This window comes from Euleptes europaea, chromosome 5 (assembly GCF_029931775.1).
Source record: "Euleptes europaea isolate rEulEur1 chromosome 5, rEulEur1.hap1, whole genome shotgun sequence".
NCBI classification, from domain to species: Eukaryota; Metazoa; Chordata; class Lepidosauria; order Squamata; family Sphaerodactylidae; genus Euleptes; species Euleptes europaea.
In genome coordinates this window covers 3,234,255-3,256,258 of record NC_079316.1, presented here as the reverse complement: position 1 = coordinate 3,256,258, position 22,004 = coordinate 3,234,255, and the positions used below count along the sequence as shown (strand labels likewise).

Here is a 22,004-nt window from a genome sequence, read left to right as displayed (position 1 = left end):
CCATCTAGCCTCTTCTTAAAACCCTCCAGGGAAGGAGAGCTCACCACCTCCCGAGGAAGCCTGTTCCACTGAGGGACCGCTCTAACTGTTAGAAAATTCTTCCTAATGTCTAGACGGAAACTCTTTTGATTTAATTTCAACCCGTTGGTTCTGGTCTGACCTTCTGGGGCAACAGAAAATAACTTGGTTGTTTCCTTGCTCTGATTAGAGAGGAAATGCACAGGACCCCACGAGTAGGGTTGCCAGCTCCGGGTTGAGAAATACCTGGAGATTTTGGGGGTAGCCTGAAGAGGGTGGGGTATGGGGAGAGGAGGGACTTCAGTGGGGTATCCTGCCATACAATCCACCTTCCAAAGTGGTCATTTTCTCCAAGGAAACTGATCTCTGTCGCCTGGAAATCGGCCGTAATTGCAGCAGATCTCCAGGCACACCACCTGGTGGTTGGCAACTCCACCCATGAATTATGTTCAGAATGATCACATCATGCAGAAGTTTCCTGCAAACCCCTCTGCTAGACACTTGGGGACACCTTTGTGCAAAACCCAGCCCAGTTCCTTTTAAGAAGTAACGTTTATCAGCCTAGGAGTGTTTGTGAGGTTTAAAGGCTCAGCAGAGGCTCCCAACCATGTCATGAAAAGGAACCTAGTAATGCAAATTTTAAAAGGCATTCTTCTACACTGAACTTTGGCAGTGGAAAGGTATGCAAGTTTTTGAGATACATAGGACTTTTCATTTGCCCGTGTTAAAATATTACAATATTGTGCTGTCCTCTTTTAGAACGCGTTATTCACTGCATTTATTGTGCTTTGAGGGCCGATGTCTGATGAAGATCCCCGTGTAGCCTGAACGCTTGCTGCAGCAAGCAAGAGTTGATTCCATAAGTAAGAAATTAACTTTGAAAGATAATCTGATCCGTGTAGTCTGGAGATCAGTTGTTATTCCAGGAGATCTCCAGGTCCCACCGGGAGGGTGACAACTCTAAATGGATGTGCTAAGTTGGAGTGTGAAATGGCACTGTTCCAGTAACAAAACATTGCCTCTGAGTGTTCAGAAAATGAAATATTCCTACAATAGATAGGTTTGCCGGTTCTGGGCTGGAAAATACCTGGAGGTTTTGGTAGTGTGGGTCTTGGGGAGAGGAAAAGAAGAGTTGGTTTTTATATGCCAACTTTCTCTATCACTTGAGACTCAAACTGGCTTACCTCTATCACTTGAGACTCAAACTGGCTTACCTGGTGATTACCTTCCCTTCCCCTCCCCACAACAGACACCCTTTGAGGTAGGTGGGGCTGAGAGAACTCTAAGAGAACTGTGACTAGCCCAAGGTCACCCACCTGGCTTCATGTGTAGGAGTGTGGAAACCAACCTGGTTCACCAGATTAGAGTCCACCACTCCTAACCACCCCTTTTAACCGCTACACCACACTGGCTCTCAGTAATGCCATCAAATCTACCCTCCAAAGCAGACATTTTCTCCAGGGGAACTGACCCCCTGTAGTCTGGAGATCCGTTGTAAAAATAGATCTCCAGGTCTAACCTGGAGGTTGGCAACCCTAGCAACAGACGTACTGAGTGCTCTTCCTTTCAAAGCCATTGTACTTTTGTGCTGTGAAATATATATATATATTATGGTCCAGAAAGGCCTTCGGAGTGCTTGCAAGGAAATGGTGCTTTGGTGCAGCTGTGGCTCCAGATGAGAAGCCATTCTTTGTCTTCTGTTTGGTCTCTCATTTCAGTTCATCTCCTCAGGCCGGGATCCGTGAATGTCCATCCGGTTTGCTGCTGGAGCCAGTCCACGTAGTTGGAGACTTTGGTGTAAACCCCGTAGACTTGCTTGCTCCCGCATTCTTCCGGTCCACCCCATGAGACCAGTCCTTGAGCCACCCATCTTTGGCTGCCCAGGTCTTGGATGATGAATGCTCCCCCGCTGTCTCCGAGGCAAGTGTCTTTCCCGCCTTCGTAGTAACCGGCACAGAACATATTCTCGGTGACGCTGTAGTTGCCCGACCGGGACTCATAGCTTGTCTTGCACTCGGCATGAAGCACGACTGGCAGCTTCACGTACTGTAGGACGTCCGAGAGGGTCCTCAGACCTGAGCTGAAGACGTCGTCCACGGTGACGTTGGGGTTGGAGATGCCCCAGCCGGCCACGAGGCCCAGCGTGTTGGGCTGAGGCCCTTCCAGCTCGTGTTCCAACTGCGGGATACAAACCGGCATCACGTACGGACCCATGTCCACCTTCTCTTTCAGCTTCACCAAAGCGATGTCGTGGTTGTAGTTCTGGATGTCGAAGGCTTCGTGGAGGATTATCTTCTCTACTGTCCGGTTGACGGCGTCCATCTTGTTTCTGACGTCGTGGAGGCCCAGGTAGACGGTGACGTGTTCCTTGGAGACCGGGATGATGGTGTTGTCCCGGAGTTGGGACTGGAGGACGTGGGCAGCGGTCAGCACCCAGGATTCGGAAAGGAGAGCGCCGCTGCCGAACCACCTGTTGTTAGGCACCCGGGACATGTCCTCCACCACGATGAGCGCTTGCCATGGGAAGAAGCCGGGCTCTGCGTTCCGCCCACCGATGATACGCTTGACGAGAGTGGGAAGCGGGCGAGTTGGCTGACCACAAACTGGGGAAAGAAGATAATAGAACAGACGGTCAGTCTGCCTGGCTGGCCACTGTGCCAAAAATGTAGCCCAACTGTGACTCTCTAGTAGATTATGCCAGGTTTCTGCTCTCATCAGATTAGATGTGTTTTGGGCCCAGATGCTAGAAACATTCCCGCCATGCTTGCTACAGTTAGTTCTACAAGGCAGGATAGAGGGGTTGCAAGAGAGGTGGTAGAATAGACAATTACCCCGCCCCTGCTCCTTGCCCTCTAGAAATGGCATCCTGGCCATGCTACTTTGCTGGGCTAGAGGTCCCAAACTCTCGTCTGCTCCTAGACGTCTTTTTCCATCTACATTCATCTATAGCCCACCTCAACACCTTTCCTGGCACCCAAGTGGGGCTTTTGCCATCAAGGTTTCTGCTAGGCTGTGCAGATTTTTAAAAATGTTGCTTGGGCAGCAGCTCCCACCACAGCACAAGGATCTTCACGGTGTGGCCAAAGGTGAGCTATGGAAGCCATTTAGTGGCTGTCTCCCCCTGTTGTGGCATTCGTTTTGTGGCTGCGCCCACCGCAATGTGTCAGAACTCCAGAGGTGCCCGCAGGCTCAAAAATGTTGGGGACCCCTGATAGATCCCTGTCGCTCTGTCTGTCTGTCTGTCTGTCTGTCTGTCTGTCTGTCTGTCTATCTATCTATCTATCTATCTATCTATCTATCTATCTATCTATTCTCTCATCTGAGGACTGCAGTCTGTCTGTCCGTCTTTCTCTATAGATTTTAAGACTCACATCTGAGGATTTCTCCCCCTAAAAATGTATCTTCAGAATTTCCCTTCCAAGTTCCTTTCCCTCGCCCTGCAGGAGCTGTGATCCATGGCATAATCTACCGGCAATGATGCACCCACACCGTCCAATGCCGTCCATCATTGCTCCCTCAAAAATCCGTAATACCTTTGTGGGGCTGAAATGGGGAGTGGCTGAGCGCCCTCGCTCCCCCCACCAACATGCACGGTGAGGCCCGTCCTGTCACCAGGCCGCACAACCTGCCCATTCTTCGGAGACAGCCTAGGCTGGCAATGAAACAGAATATAGACAACCGTTTCTAGCATATCGGGAACGGGGAAGAGACTGGAGCCTTTTCAGACCTTCGAACGCCTTCCAGGAGACCTTTGGGAGAGGACCAATGCCCAACTTTGACTTGGGTATAGGTTTGGCATGGGACATTGTCCACAGCAGACCAATCGATGAGTGATGCCCCTCTGCTCACCCAGCTTTGGCATTGGGGGCTGTTCAAAATGGATAAGTTTTGTTCATAGGACAAGGATATATTCGCGATGCAGATTACAGTGAAATTTTCCCAGGAACGCAAACGTAGAGGGGGGGGGGGAAGACTCCCGAAGCAGCCACAATTCGCTAGAACAAAATCATGTCACCGACCAACTGCAATCTGAAAGGGTCTATGCTGTAACACTTTGCAGAATCTGGATTTTTTGAAAACGTAAAAGGCTTCAGTAGCTTGGTCACAAAGGTGCCAACGTCATCGAATATGCCTTTGTATGTCTTTTTAGTTCTGGTTTTAAATGTTTTAATGGTGTGTTGTTGTTTTTTGGTTGGTTTTAATGGTTTTGGAATATGATTTTACTAAGTGCATTTTAATTTGTCAGCTGCCTCAGGTCTTTTATGCATGGCGTTTGCCCTCGCCATCTCCCCTCCAACGACTTTGGGTCTTCGTTGTGTATGCGTGCCATTTCTGACCGTCAGAGGTCGCCTTGCTCTCCCCCTGCATTTCCCCACATTTTCCCTGCATTTTGAGAGACCAGTTTTATCTCAAATTTGAAAACGTGGGATATGATACGGAGATATGTTCCTCCAAGGAGGAAACAACCACTTTGGAAGGGGGAATTAGAACCTGGACAACACTGTGGTGGAAAACCTCCTTAATGCCAGTTTTCTGAACCAATATCACCATGATCCCAGCCCAGGTATTTAAGCTTTAAAAAATGCACATGAGGCCAAATCACAGACAAACACCCCCACACACACACACACATAAACACCATGTTTGGAGTGGTGCTCAAACAGATGGAATGATCCCCGCCCCACAAAGTATATAATGACTAATGACTATAATGACTATAATGACTAATGACATTAGTATATAATGACTAATGACGCAGGCACGTTTGGCGAGAAATAAGTAGAGATTCGCTTCCAAGTAAGAACGCAAAGGATTGCAGCCTAGGTCTAGAAAGACCATGAAAAACCCCCAAACGGTCTGTTGCTCCTGTGTCAAAGCAAATGGGAGATCTGCCCCAGAGCAGATGTCGAAAGGAAGGAGGAAGGATTCTTGGCCATTGGCAGCCGGCTTGGCTCAGGGAGAACTGAAGCACAGCGAATTCCTTGCTGTTGGCCAACACCCTCTGACCTTGGGAAAACTCAAAACTTTCCCCAGGAACTGCCAGCCCGCCTGGCTTCTATCAGTACCAGGAGCAGCAGACACGATGGAGAGAGCGCGTGGCGGAGCTGATGTTTGACGCAAAAGCAAACTTGTACTTTTATGTAAACGTTTGTGTAAACTTTCTGCAAACGCATACAGCATGCTTGAAAAAAAGATGCTCCTGCAAATTCAGTTTTCCTTCTTACTGAGGAGTGACATTCTGCCCCTGCTTGGTTGGAGAGACCTCCCAGATGGTTGGCTCACAACCAACCGTCTGTTTATCCAGGCCTGATACCAGCAATAGCTGAGAAATCTCGGCAAAGACTCCTGCCCCGTGGCAGGGGAACACACAAGCGGGCTGCAGGTAAGCGTTTGCATCGTGATCTCGTTTTTATCTGTTCTCTGTTCATTTTGATTATCACAAAAAATTCAATGGACCCAGACACGTAGCTTTCTAAATATTTACATCCCAAGATGATAATAAATAGGTAAGTCAAGTCTATCCTGAATTACCTCAGGGGTGTACTGGTTACAGAGAAACATTAGGACCAACGAAACCCCAGTTCAAATCTCTGCTTAAATGTCAAGCTCCTTGGGTGACCTTGGACTAGTGCTGCCAACTCTGGTTTGGGAAATTCCTGATGGTTTTGGGGAGGTGGAACCTGGGGAGGGCAGGGTTTGGGGAGGGACCTCAGTAGAGTATAATGCTATACAGCCCACCCTCCAAAGCAGCAGCTTCCTCCAGGGGAACTGATCTCCGTAGTCTGAAAATAAATTGTAATTCCAGGAGATCTCCAGGCCCCATCTGGAGGTTGGCAACTCTACCTGGTACCCATTACCCTCTCTGCATAAGCAACCTCGTAGGGTAGTTGTGAGGCTGAAATGGAGGAGGGGAAATCTCCACATCCTCAACCCTGAGCACCTTGGAGGTAGGGCAGGGTAAAAACACGACAGGGTGGAAACACCGCAGAGATAGCGCTGGGCATGCTTATCTTATACAGGGTTGCTCCTCTGGTATCCCCAAAGGTGGCATCATCTTGAGCAAGAGCCTCCGCTCTATGAAACTGTATCACACTGCCCACGCCTGACGCCATTCCCTTGCTCCACTGCCTTTGAAGAACAAGCTGGGTAGGTGAGGACCAAAAGGTAACTTCATTTTGACAAAATTTCTCCCGAACTTGCCACACGACGCCTGTCTCAAGACTGGCTAAGCTTGCATGTGGTACTACAGAAGGCCACAGAGAGACTCACCTCCTTCCCAGAGTCTAGAATCTAGCTACATCTAGCAGAGTCCGGATTCTACTTCCTAGAGTAGAATCTACCTCTTCTACTTCCTAGTGTGGCTCTCAGTTGGCCCTGAAGGATGTTAGTGCGTACGTCAAAAAGTTTGCATCATCTTGCACCGTTCTGCCATAGTTTGTGTTGTGGTTACATCCGTGAAGTTTTGGTACCTGGTTGGCAAGATGGCAGAAGCGTCCCCAACTCGGCACTGATCCAAACCCCGCTGGCATCACACGCGTAGATTCCTGGGAAGGGACCAAAGTAGGAGATGTAGATAAAAGGAAATACTTCTTTACACAGAGAGTGATTAAAATGTGGAATTTGCTGCCAGAGGACATAGTGATGGCCACAGGCATAGACAGCTTTAAAAGGGGATTAGACAGATTCATGGAGGAGAGGTCGATCAGTGACTACTAGCCATGGGGACGAAAGGGAACCTCTTACGTTCAGAGACAGTAAACCTCTGAATATCAGTTCCAGGAGGCTACATCAATGAAGGCATTGGCCTCTATGCGCTGTTTGTTGGCCCTTTGAGATAAGAGTTGGTTTTATACCCCACTTTTATCCACCGAAAGGAGTCTCAAAGCGTCTTATAATCACTTTCTTTTCCACTCCCCACAACAAGCACCTTGTGAGGTGGGTGAGGCTGAGAGAGTTCAGAGAGAACTGTGACTGGCCCAAGGTCACCCAGTCGGCTGCAAGTGGGGAATCTAATCTGGTTCTCCAGATTAGTCTGCTGCAAATGTGGAGGAGAAGGAAATCAAACCCAGTTCTCCAGATTAGAGTCCGCTGCTCTTAACCACTACACCACGATGGCTCTCAGCAACCATTTGGCCACTGTGTAAGACAAGATGCTGGAATAGATGGACCGCTGGTCAGATCCTGCAAGGCTTTTCCGGTGTTCATGTTCTTATAACATGAATTATGCCACCAGGTGACGCTGCAGACACATTTTGACTACACTCGTCTCCAGCATGCAAGCTTTTTGTCGCATATTTTATAGGGTGCTGCATCAGCGTGGATTATTGCTATTTGAATGATTGTTTTATTACATAGTACGGTCCTTGTTGACGATGCTTTTCAGTGTTTCGTAAGCAAAAAAAAAAAAAAGACTGTCCCCACACCACGAGAATCTAAAATTGGTCACGTGTGACTTGAATGGCCCTTTCCACCACCAGTAACTGTTGATTCCTAGATTATTTCAAATGGGCCAACACAGCTGCCTAGAAACTTGAATTCAACCACGTCAGAAAAGGGGTTCTGCAGCTGAAGGAAGATGACCTTCTAATGGGACATGCTCACAAGAGTTCTCTGTCCCCTGGGTAATTGTATCAAATTGCATTTCTGTTGAACCTTTTCCTAATGCATCACCTACTAAATTTAATCCCCACCTTTGTTAATATGAGGAGTATCATGTGTTTTCCTGCCTTAAAAGGGATGTGTGAATTCTGATCAGTGCTGGGGAGATTTTGATTAAACGCTGGCATTTATATTTCCAAAGACAGGAGGTTTTTCGGCTTCTGAATCACAATAGGTTTCAGCGCGTCATGGAATGTGTCTACTAGCGCCATCTAATTACGGCTTCGTCACCCCCTGGTCCCTATATTAAGAAGGCGACAAACTGCTGATGCTGGGGCGTTTTCATTAGGCTACGAATTTCCTTTCCTTTTTTTTTTTTTTTGTGCACTGAAAACCTAGCTGGGGGAATCTGAAAACTTGTACTTTACTTTGTAATTATTTAGTTGAGCCTGAGCAAAAGATAAGGTGCTGCTGTTGATTTAGGGTCCCCCCTTCCCCCAATACAGCAATGTTGTTCCCTTCAACCTAGTGCACATGAGATGATGTAGGATTCTGAGAGATCAAGCCAACAGCCTTGGGCATCAGACATGCCAAACGTTATTGTCAGATAAAGCAAAAGTCAACAATCCCCTTACAGAAGCCATTGTCCGAAGCAAATCTGGAATGCTAGTAAGTCCTTCAGACCCTGGAGGAGGAAAAGGTGACGTATTTGTAAAAATGCCACTCAAGTACTGTGTCTCCTATGCTACGGGTAAAACAGACAGGTCATTGTTACCAAGGGGACTTGCATTCCACAACATCCTTACATGTGAGTCGAGTGCCAGATCAGCGCTCTCCTTACCCAAGGAAAAACATTAATATTTTAAATAACTCCTCTGAGGATTTGAAGGGAGAAATTTGTTGGTTTGATGACATGGGCACTAGCCAATCAACACACACCATAGCTTGCTGAGATGGAAACCCCTGCAAAAGTAGTAATTTGAGAATTCACTCCAGGAATATTTCTTTGGATGGCAGCAAAGCAACTTTAAAAATGTTTGTGTCAGATTTTCATGTTCAGTGGCAAAGAGAGGTTTCAGGCCAGAAATGGTGTGCACTTTTGTGGTTTGTGTTTGAGACAAACAGTTCAGAGGAACTGTGTCGCTCAGGACGAAGGAAGAAAAACACACGTGTAGTTGGTGTGAGCTTGGCCTAAGCCGACACAATGGATTTTAAAGGATTGAAGTTTTGTCTCACATGAAACTTGGTGTCCCCGGTAGTTCTGTTGCCTACAAAACCTGCCCTTAAATGCCCATTCATCATTTGCCAATGATTAGTAGTCGTGATAACTATTAGACCTCCATGATTCTACTGTACCTTACGTATTACGTATACCTTCATGCAAGGTGATGGCAGGGGACGGAGAGGCAAACAAGGTTGCCTCAGCAAAGTCAGCTGGTCTCACCTGTGACGTTGGGAACCATCTGGTAGTAGGGATGCTGGCAGGAATACTGGATCCCCGACTGGTACGTGGTCAGGTTGTCCGGCGTGAAGAAAGTGACGAAGCCGTGCTCCAGTTCAGGCGGCTGCTTGCAATCTGCCACTGGAGAAGCCCAGCAGAAAAGGGAAACATTCAGAGAGCCTCATGAGGATAAATCCCAGCTAGGATTGCCAACTCTGGGTTGGGAAATGCCTGGAGATGTTGGGGATAGAGCCTGGGGAGGACAGGATATAATGTCGTAGCGTCCCCCTCCAAAGCAGCCATTTTCTCCAGGGGAACTGATCTCTGTTCTCTGGAGATCAGTTGTCATTCCAGGAAATCTCCAGGCTTCACCTGGAAGTTGGCAACTCTTACCTGCTCTGCTGATGGCCAGAACTGGGAGGAGACCCCTGTGGCCCATTGGAAGGGACAATACAGTTCTTCCTTTCAGAGGTCCAGGCCCCATGGTTGCCAACACCAGGGAATTCCTGGAGATTTGGGGGTTGAACCTGGGGAGATGGGATTAGAAGAGAGGCCTTCCTTGGCTTCTGTCCCAGTAGAACCTAGAGAAACCCAACCCCTCCAGACTCCTCAAAAGGCAGTCAGTCAGGTTTTCTTTTGACTGTAACTATAGTTTGCTGTTGCCTATCTCTCATTGAGTGCTTCTGTCTTGCCAGTGAAGGGCAAAGTCTTCTAGGGTTGCCATCCTCCAGGTGGGGCCTGGAGATCTCCCAGAAGTGCAACTGATCCCCAGATGACAGATCCGTCCCCCCATCCCCCCCAGAGAAAATAGCTGCTTTGGAAATGGTCTTTTATGCATGGGTACTTTGACTTACGTTCGCCCTCGGACTGACTCAGTAGCTCCTTGGAGATATGCATGAGTTTTCCATCCCTTAGAGTTGACCTCGTGCCCACCCCATGCTTTTCTCAGGTTTTCCCAATGCTGTTTTGCCACAGATTTAAAGTCTGCTCTGAGATTAACTCAGTTCAAATTGTAGCCATTTGTGGCATTATACCCCACTGAGGTCCCTTCCCTCCACAAACTCCACCATCTCTAGGCTCCCCTCCCAAATCTCCAGGAATTTTCCAGGCCAGAGCTGGAAACCCTAATTGCCCTCCAAACACAGCCAAGAACAGGGGTCCCCAACCTTTTTGAGCTTGCCAGCACATTTGGCATTCTGGCACAGTATGGTGGGTTCAGCCACAAAACGGCTGCTGCAGGAGGCTGAGCCAGCCACAAAAGATTGCCACAGTTTAACACCCATCAAATCTCCACTAGTCAATCAGAAGCCTCGCTGAGCAAAAGCCTTACCTGGTCCCAGATACTTCCTAAAAACACTTGGCTGGCACCAGAAAAGGTGTCAGCGGGTGCCATGGAGCCACATTGGGTACCACATTGGGGACCCCAGGTCTAGAATCCTATGCACTGTGCTGTGCTTCCTAAGTGGAAAAATCAATGCAGCTTTGCTACTCTGGTGGTTGACAGTCTGAAAGAAGGATTCTAATTAAAAGGGGAAGGTGTAAGGAGCACAGGAACCTGTGAAAGGAGGTGAGACATACGGAATGGCATTAATTCACACCTAAGGAACACCAGCGTTAAGATTACTAACCTACTTTAAATTTGTTTTCATTTCAGTATCAATCAGGTAAGGACTGTTGGTAAAGTTCACAATGAGAGCCAGCATGGTGTAGTGGTTAAAGTGCTGGAGTAAGTTCTGAGAAACTTGGATTCGAATGCTGACTCTGCCCTGGAAGCTTGCTGGGTGGCCTTGTGATATTTCTCTGCGTTTACTCAGCCCCAGGCTAATATTAACGATAGTGCTGAAATTTAGCTAACTGAAGTATAAGAGATGCCAACTGGATCTCTTGTGCGGGACTGAGTAGACAATACTATGATGGACCAAGGGTCTGATTCAGTATAAGGCAGCTTCATGTGTTCATGTGACTGCATAGGAAAGATCAGGATGATAAACAATCTTATTCCTTTTTTAAAAAAAGAATTCCAATGCTGATTTCTTAAGCAAGTTCGGGATGTTCTCACACATTTTGAAGGCCCCTTTCTGCTGAGAAAGGGATTTTTCTTGCCTGCTAACTGCATTCCCCTCCCTTTCCCACTACAGAATGCATTTTTGGGAAGTGCAAATAATGACTGGAAAGTGCGGGAAATGATACCAAAGGCCGTGGAGGTGAGGTCAGTTTTCCACATGGCTTTCCAGAAGTACAGAACTCCCATCCAGCAAGAGGGGACTATCCGGACAGTACAAGATGGATAGCTATGATTGGTGCTTTTCTCATTGATAAGATTTTGCTGCGTGCCCAAAGAAAACTGGGGAAGCGGTTGTGCAAGAGGTGTGTGTGTGTGTGTGTGTGTGTAGATCAGGCTAAAAGGTGATCTTCCTCAATTTCTGCATTCAGTTTGTTCACCTCTGGATGGAAGATCCAGTGTAAAGCTTGGAATGAGTTTCCAGACTAACACCCACAACACTTCAGGTTGAGAAAGACTAAGGCTGTGCCCCCTCATGGGGCTGCCAACCCCAATCCCCCCACCATTTTGCAGTCGAAGAGTTATTGTCCACAAATTGAAGGTTCTGCTCTTACATACTATAGGTACTCCTTTGAAAGACTTCTGCTCTGGGGTGAAGGGGCAGTTGGGTTAGTGACGGTACCATTTCCAGCCAATCAGCACTGTGCATAGTTGGCTTCTTCTAAAGCAGAGCTGAGCGTACATTTCAACAAAACATGGTGAGTGTGCTTGCAGAGTGGGCCCACGTGTAGGGTTGCCAAAGTCCAACTTGGGAATTTCCTGGAAATTTGGGGGGGAACCTGAGGAGGTCAGGGTTTTGGGAGGGACCTCAGTGGAGTATAATGGCATGGAGTCCACCCTCCAAAGCATCCATTTACTCCAGGGGAACTGATCTCTGTAGTCTGGAGATCAGTTGTAATTCTGGAAGATCTCCAGGCCCCACCTGGAGGCTAGCAACTCTAGCCCATGGATCAACTTGTGTGTGGCCTTTTATGCAAGGGTTGTTTCCAATGGATATGCTGCTCTTTTGATGCACAGTATTTGCCTTGGAATTCTCAGATCTCTCTGCACAGGGTTCTGAAACTGACCAACACTCACTGTGAAACTGACCAAATAAGCAGCTACATAGGTTGTTTGTGATTATTTCAGCATTCTCACTAGTGGCAAACTAAAAAAAACCCCTGCACCATCAGGCCGAGGTCTGAAACTGACCAACACTCTCTGTGAAACTGACCAATAAGCAGCCTCATAGTATTCCAGTTTCGAAGGGAAGAGTTGGATGAGGGGGAAAGACAAGTGGGAGGAAGAAGTGAGAACGGGCATGGGGAGAAAACCCCAAATTGTACGTATGCACAGGACCAGCTTTTGATTTGAGATTGAGGCAGACATTAAACTCGGGGTAAAATGACATCCACAAAATGCCAGGAAGAGAGCGAGATGACTTCTAAAGTTCGGGAAATACATGCATGATGAAAACAAAGCCCTGAAATACTTGGGGAAACAGCCCGTGCATAAAAGTCCTATGTCTGTGCACACCCTTTGGTGTACTTAGGCTAAGCCCACTGTCATTATGTTGGCTTTGGTGGACCAAATTCTGCACAGAACGGGCCTGGAGTTGATTCTGCAGGTCTATGTCAAAAGTAAATTCATTTTTATTCAATGGAACATATTCCTAGGAAAGTGGGTTTTTTTTAGGATTTTAGGGATGACAACTGCCTGCCCCTCCCAAAAGTGCTCTCCCTTTAATACAGGCTCAATGTGATCTTATTTACCAGTTGATGTAATTTACCTCCACAACATGAAAAGCTTCAGCTGCCCATTTTCAGATGTTAAGCCTCAGATAAAGAGACTGGAGGACATTTTTCACCTGTCCTGATGGCAACCCTATTTAGAGGGTATCTGGCAGACAGGAGCCATGGGAACTGAGCCCCACAGATGCTGGCAGGGACTCAGAGGATGCTCAACTCATCATCTCTAACTGGGCCAGAGCCAAGCAGCCCCTGCTTCTTGGCTGGCACCCTGGAGAATCAGCCTCCACAGCTCCTGGGCCATTTTAATTCCTTAACATACCCTGTACCACTTTCACATTGGACAGACGCAGGGAGCCTAAAATGTCAGGATTGAGAAGCTGCAGAAACAGTGCATGGTTGTGAGCGGCAACACACCCCTCACCTTCCAGTCCCCTGGTCGAAGTGGGGCATTCCCCACCCCCAGCTCCTGTTACCAGCCGCAGCTCCAAGCAGCAGAGATAAATTTAAAATGTGGTGTTATATACACCATTATATAACTTCTGGGGAAAACCCAGAAGTTGCAGAGGGCAGCAATAAGAATTGCTGGAAACTTTATGGTTTTGCCGTAGAGTTTCCAGCAATTCCTAGAGCTACCTTATGTCACTTGCGGGTTCCCCCCCAAAGTTACATAGCAGCACATGCAACGCTGTGACTCTTCCATGTCCCCGCCCCACAAACCTCCTGCCAGTTGCAGGCAATGCCTGACTGCAGTGAGAACTATTTTTTAAGCATCCTTTCCCACTACTGAGTAACTGATGCTTCGGCATTCTCCTACGTAAGGGGCCGCATCGATCAGCTCAGCCAAAAGAAACAGATGGTCCCCAGCGTGTCACGGAGCTGGGGAAGGAGGCGGAGAACGCCTTTCTTTCTGAGGCGTCCTCAGGCAATCCTGGGGCTTTGCTTCGCCGACTGAACGGAGCCGACCACTCTGAAGCAGATGGTGCATTCGTATTGCTTCCTCCTCCGCCATCTGCAGATGGCTGGTGGAGAACCATAACGCTCGAACTCACACGTGTATTTTAGCCATCGAGGGGTGACGGCGAGTGAAACAGCCACACATAAAAGACCTAAGCCTCTGTTAAAGGGGCATTTTCCTGAGATTGGTTGGCAACCCTACAAATTGTTGCTACTGGATATGTTTTCTCCCTTTGTCTCCTAACCTTTGCCACCTTTTCTTGGTTGCCCTCACTGCCCCTCGATCTTCCTTGTTCGCAATCCCCTTAGCTGAGAATTTAATTTTTTCTTGCAATTGGCGCATCATTTTAAAAAAGGCTGCTGTATCATGTTATCATGGACAAGATCATGTGGGATTAAACTACCGACATGAATCGGATTAAATACCAGTGTGGGCAAATGAAGAAGGCCGAGCAAACTGGGTAAACGGCACTAAGAGAAACAGTAAAAATGACGAAAAACAGGAAGCAGCTTACGATGCTCTCAAAAATGAGCATGAATCGAGGCTCAGTTTTAGGCAATTCCCCCCTTGTCTGCCCCAGGAATCAGAACAGTCACACAATTTTTAAAAGTCTTTTCTAGCTTTGACACCTATTGAGAGTCTGAGAATCGTATTTCGACACCACCGTGTTTTGTGACTCAAAACATGGGAGCGTGCAAACCTCCCACATTCTGGTCCGTGCCGTAAGATGGTTGACTGTGCTGGTGAGCGTGCCAAGGAAGATCCAGATAACTTGTGAATTAGGGACAGCTCATAACTGTGGTCTGTCAGCTAGGAAGGCAGGCTTTGATGTGGGCACGCCGAGTGCAGCCCTGCCTGTTCTGTGGGAGGATTGTGGGATCTTGAACAAGCCTTGGTCACATCACTTATAGTGCAGTCCCAAGCGGAGTTACATCCTTCTCAACTTCTTGACTTCAATGGGCTGTGAAGGCCGTGACTTTGCTTCGGATTGCACTTTTAAGGACTCGGTCCTTCGTGAAGCCGTCTCCATTGGCATCCTGCGTCTGACCTGACATCACACAAAATTGACCTAGAAAAAGTCCAACCACGGGGCAATCTAGCTGAGCATCGTCTATTCCAGGGGTCCCCAACATGATTCCCGCCGGCCCCATGGTGTTTGTTGATACCTTTGCTGGCGCCAGCCCAGTGTTATTAAAAACTGGATGGGGACCTGGTGGGGTTTTGGGCTCAGTGAAGCTTCTGATTGGCCATTGGAGATTTGATTGGCTTTGCAGATTTTTTAAAAAAACATTGCTTTGGCAGCAGCTGCCATTGCAGTCCAAGGATCTTCACTCTGTGAGTGAAGGTAAGCTGGGGCAGTTATTTTGTGACAGCCATTTTGTGGCTGTGCCCACCACGCCAAAGGTGCCTAAAGGTGCCTGCAGCCTCAAAAAGGTTGGGGTCCCCTTAGGGTTGCCAACCTCCAGGTACTAGCTGGAGATCTCCTGCTATTACAACTGAACTCCAGCCGATAGAGATCAGTTCCCCTGGAGAAAAAGGCCGCTTTGGCAATTGGACTCTATGGTGTTAAAGTCCCTCCCCAAACCCCACCCTCCTCAGGCTCCGTCCCAAAAACCTCCCACCAGTGGCAAAGAGGAACCTGGCAACACCTAGGTCCCCTGGTCTACTCTGCCTCGAAGTGCCTCTCCAAGGTCTCAGGAAGGGATCTTTTCTAGTTCAACTAACTTACATCCTTTAAACTGGAAACGAAACCCAGAGCTTTCGGCATGCAGATCACATGCTCCAGTAATGAACTTTGGTCTGTCTCCTTTTTCTGTTGGCTAACAGAAAGTGTCCTATCTGGAATGCTGAACCTTTGATGTTTTATTTGCATGTGCAAGCCATCCCTTCATGCTACAGTGATGAATCTGTGGCTGTGAATCAGCCCCACTTCTCAGATTCTACTCCACATCAGTTTCAGAGGGTAGCCATGATGGACTGCCAGATTTGCACCCAGTAGCACCATAGAGACCAACAAGAGATAAAAGGTATAAGATTTTGAGAGTCAAAACTCTCATACCTGATGAAGGCAGGTTTGACTTTAAAAAGCATATACCCTATAATAATAATGCCATGTGCCCATGGGGAGGAGTTATTGCCAAGTGGAAAAGTGGTTTTCCTTGCATGCAGGAAGTGCTAGGATCAGTCTCTGACTTCCCCAGTTTAAAGGTCTTAAGTCAAAAGATTAAGATAGATCTCTGCCCTGGGCCTCAGTGACCTGCTGCTATTCAGATGGTCTAACAATCTAACTCAGGATACCTCAGCTGTACCCAACACACCATGAAGCTTCCACAAGTCAGAGTTGCCTTCAGTATATTTTTGGCAGGATGACCCTAGTGTTGACATAACAACTTGTCCCCCTCTCAATCCACTTTTCTGTTTTCTAGGATGTGCTGAGCTATAACTCCCTTTTCCTAGACAAACACTTGTCAGGGATGCTCTAGGCTGATCCTGCATTAAGCAGGGGGTTGGCCTGTTTGGCCCCTTCCAACTCTATGATTCTAACTCAGGGACATCCTTGGACATTCACACAAGAGAATCACAGTAGTCATGAACTGCCTGATGCTGACTCAGGCCCTTGGTCCATCAAAGTCAGTATTGTGTACTCAGATCGGCAGCAGCTCTCCAGGGTCTCAGGTAGAGGTTTTTCACATCACCTACTTGCCTAGTCCCTTTAACTGGAGATGCCAGGGATTGAACCTGGGATCTTCTGCATGCCAAGCAGATGCTCTATCACTGAGCCACAGCCCCTCCCATGAAGTATTTGGGAAACTATGCATATGCATATGAGAATAATAAGTCTCTCTGTTACAATTTTCCCTGTGTTGTTTGTGGACTTAAAACTTTGCTCTTATCTGGGTGGCACTTGGAGTGAACAAACCTGAACCAAGCTCTGCCAGGGAATTTGGTTTCTGCTGAGACTACCCAGGCTTGAGAAAGGAGTTGTGTTCCTATACTGATAGGCGTGGTGCTGTGTTATTTGAAATGTTGTTTGCTTCAGCGCTTTCAATATCTGGTTGTGTGGCGTGCACGTGGATAAAGCAAATTCAAATAGGGTTGCCAACTTTTTGTCTGGCAGGGCTCCTATGCCAACAACATTTGTCTCTCAGATGCAGAAATTCTGCTGGTGATTCCCCCATCACTGTCTCCAGGTGAGGAAAAGAAAACTTCATGTCTTCTTTTCTGCCTGTCAGGTACAGGCACTCACCCAGACAAAAAAAGTTGGCAGATTGAAGGAATTTTCACTTTAGCAAACAAACAATTTAAGAAGGGATCAGCGTGTTCACTGATTAACAGAGGTTGGCCAGACAGTCCCCTGAGATCTGTTTTTCTGCTGCTTCAGTTTTGGAATAAAGAGAATGATGCTATGATAAAGGAGAAACTTCAGACCTGAGAATAGCGAAGGCAGAAAAGAGTTGAAACCGAGTAAGAGAAACAAATCCCACCACCAAGAAAACCACAGCCAGACAACCCAGTCCTTGCAAAACCAGTTTCATTCTGGCAGGGCTGGAGTGTACCGAATTAGAGACACCAGGGTGGGGGCTGCAGAAGGCATCCCAAGTACGGTGCAGGCCCCCACCCACCATCAAGAGTGATTTTGTTCCACGAGAAATGTTTTTGTTTCATGCCATGCATGGATTGTTACTTTCTGCTTTTCTCTGTCATCATTCTTGCATTTAACAGCATGCCAGGCAGGAAGAGGTTAACCGGCCCCCAAGCGTGGTGGAAAGGAGCCAAGGTTCCTCCACAGAGATCATGAAAGGTGATTGAGGGTAAAGCCTTCACAGCCCCCCAGGTAAGGCTGAGGCCGCACCTTCCTTAAAGGCACAGTGCATCGGGCACAGCCGTCACTTGGCCTCTTGGTCTGCGTCCTCCTTTATCTCTGTCCTGACGTCTGTTGCTTCAGTTGCAGTGGCTGCTGAGAAGGCAAGAAGAGGCAGGGAGGATGGAAAGGGGGTCAGGGAGAAGCAAGAAGAGAGAAAGCAGGAGTTAGCACCCAGGCAGCGAGAGAGCATGCAGCAGGCAGCCGGTAAAAACCCAGAGCCGTTAATAACCATGCAGTCTGTACGGAGGGGAGGCACACTTACTCCGGTGATTAATGTATAGATTAATTATAGAAGAGGGCAAAACCAAGATGGTTAAGGGGTCGGAGTCCCTTCCTATGAGGAAAAGCTGCAGAGTCTGGGACTTTTTGGTTTCGAAAAGAGATGACAAAGGGGAGGGCACTGTGTGAGACAGGATACTGGACTAGATTAGGGTTGCAATGTCCCGCCCCCACCTACCCACCCCGGCCACCAGTGGGGCATGGGGGGTGGTTAGGATTGCCAGCTGAGATTTAGGGATGGAGCCTAGAGAGGGGAGTGATCTGAGTGGAGTACAATGCCATAGAGTCCATCCTCCAAAGCATCCTCTTTTGCTTTTTCAGGGGAGCTGATCCCTTGTAGTCTGGAGATGAGCTGTAATTATGAAGCTGCCTTATACTCAATCAGACCCTTGCTCTATCAAAGTCAGTATTGTCTACTCAGACCGGCAGCAGCTCTCCAGGGTCTCAGGCAGAGGTCTTTCACATCCCCTACTTGCCTGGTCCCTTTGACTGGAGATGCCGGGGACTGAACCTGGGACTTTCTGCATGCCAAGCAGATGCTCTCCCACTAAGCCACGGCCCCTCCCCAAATTCCAGGGGGTCTACAGGTCCCACCTGGAGGCTGGCACCCCTAGAATAGATGGGCCACTGGGCTGATCCAGCAGAGCTCTTCTGATCTTTAGAACCCACCCTTATGCATGCAGAGAGAGAAAGACTCTCGCCCATTCGTTCTGTCTTCCTGAATCTGGAATAACCACCCTCATCACCTGGAGTTTGGCAGTCCTACCCAGGCAGGGAATTATGCATGCTGAGAATCTGAGACGCCTGGTGGAGGCTCGAAAGCTGAAGGGAGGCTGGGCCAGAGTTGCAGGGGTTCTGGGGGGGAGGATTCAGTGTTGTCCTTAGCTTCCAGTACCTCCCCGAACCCAGCAAAAGGTCAACAAACAATGGCAAATGGATATATCAATCTGTCAGTTTCCTCCTCCCTTCCTCTGAAGGCCTCTGAGAGGCGGACATGGTTCTTTCCAATTTTATCTTCAAAACAACCCTGTTAGGTAGGCCAAGCTGACACCATAAGTGGCCTAAAGTGACCCAGCAAGTGTTCTGACTGAGCAGGGATTCCGACCCTGACCTCCCAGAAGTCTAGTCCTGTACTCTAACCACTGCTCCACACTATGTGAAATAGGCACAGGTAACCATTTGTTTGGGCGGCAATACTGCATTGAGTTACGTTGATTTCTGCGGGATGAGCTATTGCCAAACCAGCCTCCTAACTAAAGTCAGCTCTTCGGGGCTTAGGAGTTTTTTCAGGCACGGCTTGAAAAAGCAGCAGATTTTCTCAGGTGCTTGCTAGATGGCGAAGTGAGTAGTCTTTAAGGATCTTTCCGTGGAGGATTCTGACAAAGCTGTTCAACTGCGCACGTAGGCAGGCAGACCCACGGGACGGTCCTCAGGTCAAGGAGGAGAAAGAAGGGCTCTCACCTGGCCACGAAGTGGTGGCGTTGGATGGGAGGTGGGGTGGAGCGCTCTCACCTAGGCCGGTGCCATGCAAGCTGGCTATTAAGAAAGGGCTCAGGGGGGTGAAAAGGGGATCTTACTTTTGCAGACAGGGATCTTGCTGCTCCACGTCCCGTCCTTCATGCACTCGATCTGGAACGTTTCGCTTTCCACGTCATCCTGCCGAGAGGAAGACAGAAGACGGACAGGAAGGGTGTCAGATGGGTGGGGGCATATCTGCCTTCTGACCTGACTTCACCGCTTCTAGGCAGGCTTGTAGAAGGGGGGGAAATGGCCAGGGTTGCCATCTCCAGTCTTTGGAAATTCCTGGCAATCTGGGGGTGGAGCCTGGGCAGGGTGGGGTTTGGGAGGGGAGGGACCTCAGCAGGGTATAATGCCATAGAGCCCACCCTCCAAAGCAGCCATTTTCTCCAGGGGAACTAGTCTCTGCGGTCTGGAGACAAGTTGTAGCTCCAGGAGATTTCCAGACCCCACCTGGAGGTTGGCAATCTGAAGAAGAAAAGAAGCAGCTGCGGGCTTCTGGTGACTTTTGGGCCAGATCTGAACTTCCTCAGTTTCCTTTTGTGCCCGAGTTTCCCCTCCCCTCTACTGTAATCGGGGAGCTCCTCTTTCTTTCTGGGGTTCACTCTTCCTGCCCTGGGCTTAGCAAGGACATATGGCCCAGGACTGTCTCACCCCCCAACCCCACACACACTGGTTTAGTAAGTTAGCATTAAAAGGTCAGAATAAGGTCAACTGCACTGGCACTAGCAGGCTCATCGGGTTCCGTCCTGAAACATTGGAAGCTAGGTCCCAGTGGCCAGTCCTGGGGCACGTGAAGGAGTGAACCAGAGGAAAACACCTCCCATAGCACAGTAGTCCCCTCACACTAGAGATGTGGGAGGGAGGCTTCCAAATGAAGAGCTGTGATATTCAAGTACTTTTTTCTTGTTGTAGGTACTCTCCGGATACATCCTACGTTTGGATTACACAGAACGCAGGCTTTTAGAGATTATTCGACCCACTCTGATGCATACATCAGTTCATTTCAACCCACAGTTACTGGACATTTTAAATGTGGTTCATGTTCAGTCTGTGCACTTAGCCTTCCAATTAAGGACTTAAGTGCTACCACCACATGCTTTAAATTTTCCTTGCGACAATTTACTAACTGTGCATCCAAAAATGTGATATACACAACACTATGCCCCTGCCCAAAAATGTATGTAGGCCGCACCTTAAGATCGGTTCGTACCTGTATAGGTGAGCACAGGTCACACATAAGATTAAAATTTAAAGAGGCACCATTAATAGGGAACTATTTAGAGATGGGACATAGTAAGAATGACTTACTTTTTTTGTGCTTTGGCAGTATCATCCGCACCTATTTAATTATAGGGATGTACAACGGACGTTCTACAACAAGAAATGAAATTCATTTTTCTATTCTGGACTCTATCCCCTAGAGGTCTGAATACAAATTTTGACCTTTCCTGTTTTGTATAATTTGTTTTCCTCCTGTTGTGTATCAAGACATAGCATTTTGCTAGGGCATTATCACTTTAAATGAGGATGCACTGATTCAAGGGCTGGGTTACTTACGTCTCCATCTGTGTTTCATATAGCTGCTAAGTTTCCGCTTCTATAAAGTGATTCCACTATCGGAGCATGCAGCGTTTGTTTTTGAACCCTTTGTGGTCTTAACACATCAGATGCTTTTCACAGGTAGGCTATATATGATTATGTATTATTGTGTATTTATTATGTATTTATGTATGCACACTATTTTTATTGTACAGCAGCAGATAGTCTGTGCATTTCCTTTGATCCATCACAGGCTGACGAAGCTATTCGGCGAAACGTGTAATTGTATCCGGAGAACACGTTCTGGTGATTTTCAACTGGTGATTTTCAAGTTCATTGAAGCACGGCTCGCAGCCTTTGGGTATTCTACTAGTTGTGTTCATCTGAATGAGCAAAGTCATTTTAGACCTTTATGTACTGCTACCTGCTGTATTTGTCTCTCTGTGTTGTATGGTTGTAATACTTTGTTCACTGTGTGTTGTATGGTTATTGGTAGTTTGTTAGTGGTGTGTTTAGTTGTTTGCTATTTGCTGTTACATTCTTTATATTGAGCCATCGTGCTGTTTGCCAGTCATTATCTGGAGGTTGGCAGCCCTATGCCAGGCCTCACCTGGAGGCTGGCAGCCCTACCTACTCCACATCCAACCCAAGCTACCAGCTAACTTGGAAACTGTGAAGCCCAACTTTGCTTCCCAATAAAGGCTGTTCCTCGCAACAGGTGTACCTTGAGGACATTGTAGCCGGTGTGGCAGCTGATGACCACCTGGTCTTTGAAGGTGTACGTTGCCTGCGAGGGCTCGATTTTGCCATTGAGTGGTGGCTCCACCAGCGGGCACGGATCCCCTTTTTCCCCCAGAGTGCAAATAAGGAGAGAGCAAGAAAGAAGAAAACCCACAACATCCGGTTAGGCAGAAAGCAGAATTGAAATGCAGCTAGAATTCCCAGTGGGCTGAGGACAAATGCCTTACCGGCACATGGAAGTTGCTTAGCATAAT

At 47.9% G+C, this 22,004-nt stretch overlaps 1 protein-coding gene across 1 annotated transcript in view; it reads right to left on the bottom strand.

Annotated features, from left to right (window-relative positions):
- Positions 1–1,737: 1,737 nt before the first annotated feature.
- Positions 1,738–22,004, bottom strand: part of MASP1 (MBL associated serine protease 1) — a 59,309-nt gene continuing 39,042 nt past the window's right edge. The window contains exons 7-11 of the mRNA XM_056849420.1: positions 21,734–21,852; positions 19,527–19,605; positions 9,062–9,199; positions 6,489–6,563; positions 1,738–2,621 (exon numbers count right to left, since the gene is read on the bottom strand). Coding sequence (XP_056705398.1) covers positions 1,738–2,621; positions 6,489–6,563; positions 9,062–9,199; positions 19,527–19,605; positions 21,734–21,852 — 1,295 coding nt within the window. The remainder of the gene's footprint in view (positions 2,622–6,488; positions 6,564–9,061; positions 9,200–19,526; positions 19,606–21,733; positions 21,853–22,004) is intronic.